General features: G+C 33.4%; 1 protein-coding gene across 2 annotated transcripts in view; it reads left to right on the forward strand.

Annotated features, from left to right (window-relative positions):
• Positions 1–12,342, forward strand: part of CASK (calcium/calmodulin dependent serine protein kinase) — a 176,407-nt gene that overhangs the window by 116,165 nt on the left and 47,900 nt on the right. For both annotated transcript variants that reach the window (XM_015814899.1, XM_015814900.1), the window contains exons 11-14: positions 6,688–6,809; positions 8,271–8,348; positions 10,044–10,124; positions 11,758–11,946. In XM_015814899.1, coding sequence (XP_015670385.1) covers positions 6,688–6,809; positions 8,271–8,348; positions 10,044–10,124; positions 11,758–11,946 — 470 coding nt within the window. The remainder of the gene's footprint in view (positions 1–6,687; positions 6,810–8,270; positions 8,349–10,043; positions 10,125–11,757; positions 11,947–12,342) is intronic.

Raw genomic sequence — 12,342 nt, forward strand, 5'->3', positions numbered from 1 at the left:
CAGGTGTTTCCTCTCCTCCGTCTTTGACTCAGCCGTGCTGCAATGCGACTGTACCCGTTTGAATAGGGTCCTAATGCAGCTGGCTTTATGGGAGGTCGGATGGTTACTGTGGTAATGGAGGACACGGTCCGTGTGCGTGGGCTTCCGGTAGACTTTGGTGTTTAACGTGCCATTTGACGAGCGCTGGACTAGAACATCCAAAAAGGCTATCGAGCCCTGGACCTCCTCCTCCACAGTAAACTGTATGTCCGGGTATATGGAATTTAACACTCCCATAAAGTCATGCTGATGGCACCGTTTAACAACCACAAAGGTGTCGTCGACGTATCGAGTCCAAAATTTGGGTCGATACCGGGTTCTTAGCCTCTCGCTCCAACTGTTGGAGAACCGCTTCCGCCACCACGCTGGATATTGGTGAGCCCATGGGTGTACCCTTCACCTGCTCGTATATGACCCCCTGGAAGGAGAAGTAGGTAGTCAAGCATAGCTTTAAAAGCTTTACTAGGTCCTCGGCATGCAGGGAATCCTGATGTCTAGTTCTTCCTTGCTTCTCCAGCTGGTCTTTTAAGACCCTAACCGCTAGGTCTTGAGGGATGGAGGTAAAGAGTGAGGTGACGTCCAGGAGCCGGAAACAGGCGTTGAACGACTTCATATAAATCTTTCCCAGCATTTGCCTTTTTAACCCTGATGATGTCAAGTGCACTTGACGAAAGCTTGGTAGATCATTCATATGTCCAGGAGCCGGACATCAAAGCAGGCAGCACGCTTGAAGTACGGCAGGATCAGCTGGGGCCGGTTACACGCTCCAGGAGCCGGAAGCAGGCGTTGAACGACTGTATATAAACCTTCCCAGCATTTGCCTTTTTAACCCTGATGATGTCAAGTGCACTTGACGAAAGCTTGGTAGATTAAACTCTATATGTTTTATAGATTTCTCTTGGTGGTCTGCCAACCAGCTGTGAGATTAACTGTTTCAATCTCCTGTTCTTTTTCCATACCAGTGCAAGGCAGAATGAAAAGCCTGGGTCAGTGGACAATAAAAAGTTAATGTTCTTTCCTTATAAATGTTCCTATAGAATCAAAGTTGGAAACGCAGTATTAAGCATTAAAGAATATAATCCAAGTCTGCAATCGCATTACATCTCAACGCAATCACTGTTGAAGACTATTCCACTTTGCTTTCTAGCAGTGCTTTTTTTGCACACACAAAAAAAAGGTGCCGGAACTCACACATGTCATACAACCCGCCTTGCCTACCCTACAAGGTTCCATCCAAAAAAAGGTGCCAGAACTCCGTTCTGGGCATTCTGTGACAAAAAAAGCCCTGCTTTCTAGGGTGTTTTCCCCCTGCTGCGAAATAATTTTTCTTTTCAAATCTGACTGGGCAGAAAAGATTGGGCTTAATGTGCTAAAGTAGGTGGGTTTACAGATTGTGTTGCCCATCTTGACTATATAATTTATAGGCTGGAATTAAGGCTGTTAAATACAGTGAGATTTCTGATTACACCATAGCTATAAGATCAGGCAGAAGTTTGTCTCTTTATTGCCATCTAGAAATCACCCTAACCCAGATCTGATAGCTCCAGAATAATTGTGCTTAGAATTGATCTATTACATCATTCTTTTATTTACTAATCCAATGTTAAAATATAATTCATTTGATTATTTATTTATGAATGGAGTGAGAATATGTTTTTATCTCCTAATTTCTGATTATCTAGTATGGAGTAAAAAGAAAATATCTTTGGGAGGGAATGCTAAAGAAAAGTCCTATTTTATAGTGAGTGAAATGTTTCGTTTTTATGTAAAATAATTACATTATTAGAATTGTTAACTACTATTTTTATATATAGTGTAAAAATATGCAGCCCTACAATCCATGAAGAATTTCTGTAAACGAATGTTATAATTTTAAGAAAAGACAAGTACTGTATAGCTCCTTTTTGCTTGTGAATTTACTGTTAACGGTTGACATTTAAATTTTAACATTTTCTAAAGAAATTAGAAGAGGATATAAGTGCTACTGAAAATATTAATGGATTCAGTATTTATTTAGCTATATTTATGGTTTTATTTTATCTGTTTATTTTGCATAAATGTATATATATTTATAGTACTTTGCTTCTGAAATGAAAGAAGAACATTTTATTTTGTAAGAATAGAATTTAGTTAACTTTTAACTGATAGTAAACATGTGAAAAATAAGCTATAGGTATGAAGTTCAAGGTGGCAATTCATATATATATGAAATAATATTCCTATAATTACAATAAAATTGGTTGGTTGCATCACATTGTAGTTCCGATATTGTACCTGAATACATACACTATATTCACAGTACTGCAATTACTATTTACCAACCATGACAATGCTATCATAAGTTTACTGGGGTTATCACTACTTGTTTTTTAGAACATGAAATTTAATTTCAAATTTAATAAAAGCAGTGTTGATTTTTAATTGTTAATTGAGAATATTAAATATATGATTAATCCAACTTTAATTTCACAGCCTTATTCATATATAACTGTTGATTTTAATAGATTGACCTCAGTACAGTTATTAACAATTGCAACCTATATTTATTAAAAATATATACATCTGATATATTTGTGTTAACAGTTTATATAACAAATCAGTGAGCTTCCTCACTTAAACATAATGTCATAAGCAGTAAGTATTTTGTACTTCCTTAAATTTCAGAACTAATAATTACTAAAAAGTTGGATGTGCAGCACTATGAAAATATAATGTAAATCCTTGTCATATACTGTATTTTTTTAATTTAGTAAGGTATGGAAGGTTTTTATTTTGTTTTTGTTTTTTCTGTGTGTGTTTTGCGGCTGTGCTAATGCTCCTAGTTGCAGCTTTTACAATTGTTTTGAAATCCTCATACTATTTGTTGTTTGTCCAAATGCTGCCTTCCTGCTAGGACTTCTAGCTGCAGAAAGTAGGTATCCTTTGTTTTCCTCTAAAGCTATGCATTTAGCTATTATGTTTGGCTTTGCATAATTAAATCATGATTTTTCCTTGCTTAACATATCCTAGTTTTAATACTATCTAAGCAATTAAAGAACATGGTAGAAGATGAATACAGGTACTCCTCAACTTACGACCAAAATTGAGCCCAAAATTTATGTTGCTAAGTGAGACATTTGTTAAATAAGTTTTGCCCCATTTCTTGCCACAGTTGTTAAGTGAATCATTGCAGTTGTTAAGTTAGCAACATTGTTGTTAAGTGGATCTGACTTTCCCATTGATTTTGCTTGCCAGAAAATCGCAAAAGCTCATTATATGATCCCGGGACACTGCAACTGTCATAAATATGAACTAGTTACCAAGCATCCAAATTTTGATCACATGACCATGGGGATGTTGCAACAGTAATATGTCACTTTTTTCAATGCCGTTGTGACTTTGGTCACTAAATGAACTGTTGTAAGTTGAGGACTACCTGTACAGTAAAAATTATTTGTTTTAAAAGTTTAATTTGAGGGAAGAATTCTTTTTCAAATAAGGTTGCAACATCTGTTCATGATAGATTCTCTTAAAAGTATCTATCTTTAAGGGCACCAGAAAGAAAAGTATAAATCTTTATGGAAAATAGTCTTGTTTTTCTAGCCATATACATATCTAGTTTATATTCTGATAATCCATATCTTGAGATTTAGGGAATATAAATGTCAAATGTTACTTTGACATTTTTTGCATATTGTGAAGTTATTCAGTGGATCTAGTTAAAAGAAATTGGAATTGTCATTGAATTCTAATTATTAGTATTATATAAATATTTAATTACTACATACATATCATTGACTAGAGAGTAACTTTCATAGAAACTCCCAATTTTTATGTGTTTTTATAAAATTTATATATCATTTGCCCAGAGACTCTGGGCAAAATAAAGAAGTAAAAGATGGCAAAAATGACAAAAAAGTTAAGGCACCATGCTAGAAAGCAGGAGAGCATAAGTTCAAGTCCCGCCTTAGCCATGAAAGCCAGCTGGGTGAGTTTAAGTCAGTCACGCTCTCTCAAGCTAACCTACCTCACAGGATTGATGTTGTGGGGAAAATAGGATGAGGAAGATGTATTGGGTATGTTTGTTGCATTGAGTTATTTGTACAAATAAGAACACTATATAAATAAATAGATAAAAGAACAGACTCACACAACCCAAAAACCTGTATAAATGTATTTATATGCAAAAATTAACAACTGAGCATTACTTTCTGGTGTTTATAATTTCATGATTTAATGCATCTGTTAGTTAACTTGCTTTCTTGCCAAAATGTAATTAAAAGGCTTCATTAAATATATTAGTATTCTTCAATTTTTATTACTGACCAGTAATGCTAGAGATTGTGCAATATCTATCTAAAATATCCTTGATCTGACTTTGATCTTTGATGAAACAAGAGGATCATAACTGAGACACATTCAAACATATACTCAAATATACTGACCATAAAATAAAATAGTTACAGTCAGAAAAGGCATATTACTGATGTTAAATCTCCATGTCTGTAAAAATCTAATAATAGTCTTGAATGAATAACTTTTATATGAGTGGCATGGATATTAGCAAGATCTATCTTCAACATTTATTCCTCAACCAATTTTTACATCAGAAGTATATGAATCATCTCTATTTAAATGGGCAATATGTCTTCCATTTGAGATCTCAGAACAGTTCTTTGTTTCTTCACTGTCGACATGCAATTCATAATATATTCTGTTTGAAACCTCTGTTCAGAGGTATTACTAAGCATTACTGTAATTGAATACAACTGCCCAATTAATTTGATACATCTAAGGAAAAATGTTAGGAAATCTTGTGAAAAAGATAGTATTTCTATAACGCAGTGATGCTTACAAAAAAAAGATGAAATAAGGTTGACTTGATATTATTTACTCCTTATCAATCTGTTTTGTCTTGTTTTATAAAAACTCATTTAACCTGTTTGGTTTAGTATAATATTACATCCAGTTTTGTGGATTTTCTTTTCCCTGTTTTCTAAGTATAAGGACATCATTTCCATTATTTTAGCAGTCTTGCATTCTCTCGAATGTCTCAAAATTACAGTTTATGAGTATGGGGAAAAAATGAAAATATTTTCACTTAGATACTTAAACTCATTTAAAAGAGTAAGTTGTTTGTTAATTATCTTCTTTATCCTGGGCTTCAAGTCACACTTTTACCATTATTTCAACTAATCCTTATTGAAGTCTCCTTGTAGGGTAGGCAAAACACACAGAGAAATTCACAGATGCTTCTCCCTATAGGATTGAAAAACCTGTTGTTATATTACAGGTCTCAGACATCACTTGAATTTGTATTTTTCTGTTAACCAAGACATTAAACTTTTAATCATAATCAAAATTGATTTCATTTAAGCCATATTGAATATATAAGAAGTTTTTTTCTTTACAATAATTTCAGTTATTGCAAAATTACCTTCCCCTTTTAACAACTACCGGTACTTGTTGAATCCCCATTTTTTTAAACCCATTTCAGAAGAGAAGCTTAATCACATTGAAACCATTGATAATCGTAATAACTAAAAAAGCAGATTTATTTTTAAAATAATCTGTATATTACTCTAATAATTATATACATTGGTCCTAAGTTATCTTTGATAATGTTTTGGCTCCTAATATAACAAAGTTTTGTTTTGAGCTTTAGAATTAAGTCATACCGCATTAGAAACTTCCTGGTATAGCCATATTGTTTTGTGTAGATTCCCTTTATTAACTTTAAATATATATTTTTTTCAATTATGTCTCTGTTTTCTGACTCATCTATCCTTCTGAATTTGTATTTTCCTTCAAAAATTGTATAGTTCAACTTTTCTCTGAAGTTTTTGAAATTAATATCTCTCAGATAAGATTGAGAAATTTCCCCAATTATGGTCTGTTTTCACAGTTTTTACTATCTGGAACGCCCAAATTGATATAATCAGCATCAGTAGGTTTATTATACAGTCATGCAACATGAAATTGTTTGCAGAGTCAGATTAGTTTTCTAAGTTAATTTCTAGCTCCTGGTTTTATAATTAGGATTTATAAATTAAGAATTCTCTCCTGAAAATTTTTCAAGGGGATGCTTTTGTTTTGTTTTGCAACGTGTTTAAATGTGTGTGTACATGATACTGCTAATTTTCTGCCTCATTTTTATAGCATTTTTATTCAAAAAGATACAATCACATTCAAAATATGATGTCAGAGCTTTGAAATCAGGAAAAAGACACTGTAAAAGTACCAAACTCTGCTTTATTATTATGGGATATAATAACAGAATCTTGAAAGTCTGACAAAAATTATATTCTCTTATAATAAAGAGAATCAAGGTAGGGCAATCTGAGCTTCTTCCTCAGCCCCTCCTGTCTGTCTGTCTGAACCAAGCTGATGTTTTCATAATGGTTGTTGAATTCTTTCTTTAAAATCATCTACATATTCAAGGTCATCCATTCTACAATTGGCAGGCACTAAACATTATCCTTTGAACATATTTTTTTTTGTTTAAAAGCGAAAATTAAATTTATTTCACACATTGCTCTTTAAATATTACCCTCATTGAAAACAAGACTGCATTATTAAAGATTCATATTTTATTCAATGAAATATGATCAACATGATGATTTGTCCTAAATATTTTTCTTTCTTCTTTCTCCCTGTGCTTAATAATAGGAGCAGTTTCACAGGTGTTAGACAGCCTAGAAGAAATTCATGCACTTACAGATTGCAGTGAAAAAGACTTAGACTTTCTGCATAGTGTTTTTCAGGATCAGCATCTTCATACATTACTAGATGTAAGTATTTTTTTTTCTCTTTAAAAAGGATTATTTAATTTTAGCTATAATCAAAAAAATAAAGCGAATAAGAAATATCAAACCAAACTAATTGAACTTAGGGCAATTCTTAGCAGTATTTTTGGTACTGCAGATGAGACAGAAAATGCTCTCTTTCAGTATAATCTCTTCAGTAATTTCCTGAAACCAATACGGAGCAAGCTTTGCAAACATTTTTTCACAAAAGTAGCATAAATACCAGATGCCTGCAGATGTACGTTGACAATAATTTCAGAAGTGTCCTGCTTAAAATAATGTAAAATCTTAAAAATAAACACATATTAGATTACTTAGAATATTTTACATGTTTCTATAAATCTACATTCATTTTAAATTAAATGTATGCATTAACTGGAGATCAGAGTAACTCAAGAGCTAGTTATAGGCATGCCTCTGTTCACCTATGTAACGTCACTATTATAGAAGCTACATTGAATGTTTTACAATTCACGATTCCAGTAGTCATCTTTAAAGTCCTAAATGGATTAGGGCCTTCATATATATGGGACCACCTGTTCCCAATGAAAACTACGTGCCCAGTGACAGCAAGCTTGTTGATGGTTCCACAGCCAAGGGAATCCTTAGGGACCCCATGGTCATGCCCTTTGGGCAATACCTCCCTCCCTCCCCTGGATATTCAGATTGTCCCCTTGCTGTTAAGTTTTAAAGATCTTGAAAATACTTTGCAGTACACAGGCCTTCACAGTGACTGCATGTACATTGGTTTCTATGTGATTCAGAATCTGATATGTGGCAGCTAGTCACAGCACCTCCACAGTGCTGACAGGCACACTGTACATTAATATCTGGCATTTAAGTGTCATCCTAGCACAACTTTTGTAGGTGAGGGTTAGGCTCATCATTACTGACATGGCGAGTTTATTTCTTGAAACTATATCAAAAGAAGATGAGTATATTGAATGAGTCCCTGGCCATAGAATGAAAAACAGTCACTTGCAAATTCAGCAGTTTCAGAATTAAAAAAATCAGGATGCAACTTATCCTCTCAAGCAAAAATGCAGATGGTGGCAGCTCAAGTATCTTTCCTTAATTTCCTCATTTTAGTTGATTATCTTGCTGAAGGAAATATTCCAAGAGTGAAGTCTATAGAAATATTAAGAAATGCATTTACTGTACAGTAAATATCTTAAATTATTACAAATTGCTATTGGCAAGAAAATATGATTAAATAGCATTGCTTATTTCTGATGTGTCTTTATATGAAGTATCATGAGCAGGCAAGAAGTTGCTAAATATCTAAAAAAAATGAAATGGTTATATTTTCTACAGTTATCTATAGAAAATTAGATTTACAACATAGCAGTTGTTGATGTTTTAAGTGAAATTTTCAGAAATCGTTTATAAAATAAGCTGGTAAAATTATTTAATATATTCATATTATGTTGTGTATTTTTGTTACAGCTCTATGACAAAATTAATACAAAATCTTCACCACAAATCAGGAATCCACCAAGTGATGCTGTACAGAGAGCCAAAGAGGTAATTTTAGAAATAGTTTAAATGTAATAATTTAATAAATTTAATAATAGTTTAAATTTGTAAATGAAATGTATGTATGTATATATGTCTGTGTAGTTGCAGTAAGCCACTATTTTTTTTCTTTTAGAAGATTAAATCATTTAACAGTTTCACTGTTTCAACAAACTTAACATTTTTATGTTTCATTGTTTTTTAAATTATCTGAATATCTCCCAGATAAAAGACAGGAAACAAATTGAACAGATAAACAAATACTCGTGTCTAATTTTCCAAGATTCTTTGCAAAAATTTCTAACCATCCATTTCTTGAGCATCACTGAACCTATAGCCTCCTGTTACAGATAGTCCATGACTTACAATAGTTCATTTAGTGACCATTCAAAGTTACATTATTTTAAAAAGTGATTCATGACTGTTTTTCACACTTAAAACCATTGCAGCACCCCCATGGTCATATGATCAAAATTTGGATGCTTGGCAACTGGTTAATATTCCGTTTCAACAGTAGGAGAGAGACAATAGCCTTGCCCAGTAAACTGCAGGGACTAATCTAGATAGTTGCCAGGAATCAATATTGACTCAGAGGAATAATTTTTAACAAAGTAGATGCTTAGAACCAAAGAAATCATTCCCACCTCTGTTACTTATATTGATTTCTTTACTTCTTGTCACTTCTTGCAAAGTAACAGTAGTCTCACAAGTGAAGACACAGTGGATTACTCAAACGAACAAAAACTTCCCTTCTCCCTATCATTTCCTGAGTTTTTTCCTCTTATACCTAGTTTGCCCTTTCAAACTTTATTCCCTTTTGCCTCAACTACCTACTCATAGATTTTTTTTTATTTACCATGTATCGCTGCCCTATACTCACCTCTCGTTTGCAATCATCATTGAATGAAATTACAACTGCCTCAATTTGCATGCCCTATTTTTGGTTTATATATACTGTATTTATCTTTATGGATGTAGCTTTGTTTTTATTATCTTATTAAAGTTTTATTAAAGTCTTCCTTACAATATAAGCCAATGTAGGAAGTGAAAATAAATCCCTTCTTTCAGACTTTTTTCTTTGTAATTCAGGGGTATCAAACTCAATTTCATTGAGGGCCGCATCAGCATTGTGGTTGCCCTCGGGGGTGGGAGGGGTAGCCAGGAGGGGTGTGGCCTACTGGGTGGGCGTGGATGGAGTGGGGTGTGGCCTACTGGGTGGGCATGGCCAGCTCTACATCGTTCGCGTCAAGGGTACCTGTGGGGGCCTGGGCAGGAGTGGGACAGATCTGAGGGTCTCTGACAGAAGGGGGTGGGACCGGGGCAAGCGCCAAGGCATGGTGCATTTCTTCATTCCTCACAAAGGGTGACACCTCCCCAGCATGCAGCCAGGGGGCGGGGCCGACACGGCAGGGGCTGGTTCCTCGCTGTTTCTGGACGGCCTTGTGGAGCTAAGACTGAATGTGTTTCAACATAGATGGCCACCACAAAATTGTACATTGGCTCCCAGCCGGCCAGGGCCAAGGTAGCGGGGGCCGTTCCCTCACTGTTTCCAGGATGGCTTCGCGGGCCACATGAAACCACTTCACGGGCTGCATCCGGCCCCCGGGCCTTGTGTTTGACATGTCTATTGTAATTCATGACTCAAAAATATGAGTTTTATTTGTTACCGAAGTTTATTCATATATCTACTTTTATGCTTGACAGGTATTGGAAGAAATTTCATGTTACCCAGAAAATAATGATGCAAAAGAACTTAAACGTATTTTAACTCAACCTCATTTCATGGTAACTAATTGTTATGATATCATTTTTTAATATTTCCCATGGAAAATAGATTCACGAAAGAAATTATTAGTTGAAAGTAATAAGAATTGGGGAAGGGGTAGATAATTACTCAGAAATGTATACAACCTTTCATTGAATTTTAGTGAATGAATTTTGAACGTTCATATATTTAAATTATTTCTGTCCCAATGTTCACCGAACTGGACTTAAGGAAGCTAATATCTTTGGCACGGATATTTCCCATTAATTTCAGTGGATAATGGATAGAAATAGCAATATATTAATTATGGGTATAGAAAAATACATAATAAATATTATGGGTTTTTAAAATTATTTAAAATATTTATACGCATCCTTCAGTTTCCTATAACAATAAGGTAATATGTAAATCAAATATGACAATATGTTAAAACAAAAATGCTGTAATTTTATAAACTTTGAAAAATAAGTGTTTAAATCCAAAAAGATATTGACATTAACCAGGCCTCTCTTTTACTGGAATTTCCACAGATATTTTAGATGGCTCAACCTGTCATCCAATTATGGATTCTAAATTTTGTTAGAAATAAAATCTTAATTAAGAATATCATAGTGATAGTTTATTCTTTAATGATTTCAGTTTAATGATACAGTCTTATAGTATTCCATTATATAGCAATGCCAATTCTTACTTAAATTATTTTACCCCACAGTTGTTTGTCAATCCTTTCAAGACAGCCTACTCTTACTCAGTGAACTCACCTTCTGATACTTTGTCTAATAAGAGGAACATGACTTCTTGTCTAAGAGTTTTATTCTATTTTATCAATATGCTCAACTTTAATTGTAGAAAATAAAGTTTGCTTAGTCGTCCTTCACAGACAGGAAATCAGGTCCTTTTTGTATTGATTCTGAATCATGCCAGTTTGTATATGCTAATTTTACTAAATGAACAACATATTATATTAAATCCACAATTTTGTCTGTAAATATTTCTGAAGAATCATAAATGAAGGGAGAACTTTGTTTGCATGACTAGACGTGGCATGGAAATTTTTTACAATTTTGCAATCCAAAATTAGAAATAACATTAACTCCTGAAACATTAATATAAATAGTAAAATGAATACTGTAAGTATTGAAAATACTAACATTTTAATTGAATTGAATACTGAAAATATATTTGATGAAATTTTATCATACATAAATATGAACATGCTAGCTTCTGCAAAGTGGACATTGTGATTTTAGACACTGCATACTTTCCTTTTGAACTGTTACATTTCAGAAGCAAAGAATGCTCTGAAAATAGGTGAGGAATCCATTTGGAAGAAAGGATTCTCTTGCATATTTCTGGAGACCTTTTTAACACACAATGAAACTCAGTAAAATAAAGGACTTTCAGAGAATCAGCAATTTTTTGTTCAAGGACACTTCCTTTCTGTGCATCTTAACTAGACTAGGATTGCATGAGTAAGTAATATATGGAAATGCCTGTCACATGTATAATTGAGATATCATTACTGTTAGGAAAACTGAAAGTGATATAACACATGTTGTTTGGGTTGAACTAGGTTGAATAGCTTGATGTTTTAATTTATGCTTTAATTAAGACCAAAAGATAACCAAAAATGAAAATTATATCTTTCTGTAGGCCTTACTCCAAACTCATGATGTAGTGGCACATGAAGTTTACAGTGATGAAGCATTAAGAGTTACTCCACCTCCCACATCTCCGTATTTAAATGGAGATTCTCCAGAAAGCATCAATGGAGACATGGACATGGAGAATGTCACAAGAGTGCGATTGGTTCAATTCCAAAAAAATACAGATGAACCAATGGTAAATAGATAAATTTTGTTATTTAATTTTATAAGCATGTAAGATATAGCCAGTCATATATCAAATTTATGAATTATCTTTTGTAATACTATAAATTTATCTTGGGAAAATGAAAGGAACATTAACTTAAAAAATGCTGGAAGTAAAATCTTAATAGCCAGAGAAAAGCTTGTACCAAAAAAGCTTTTAATATATATAAATCTAGATTATCGTGGAAAAGGTTGATTCAATTAGGTTGAAATAATACTCAAATTATATGAATAAATAATTTTAATTTTGAAATTTAAAGGCTTTCTTCTCAGTATCCTGTGTATTATATCCAGATATCACCTCCTCCTAAATAGTATTTCCTTCATCAACAGAATGGAAATTTTTCTCTCCTGCACTTTCTCAAAA

This window comes from Protobothrops mucrosquamatus, unplaced genomic scaffold, assembly GCF_001527695.2.
Source record: "Protobothrops mucrosquamatus isolate PMUCROS unplaced genomic scaffold, P.Mucros_1.0 scaffold294, whole genome shotgun sequence".
Classification (NCBI taxonomy): domain Eukaryota; kingdom Metazoa; phylum Chordata; class Lepidosauria; order Squamata; family Viperidae; genus Protobothrops; species Protobothrops mucrosquamatus.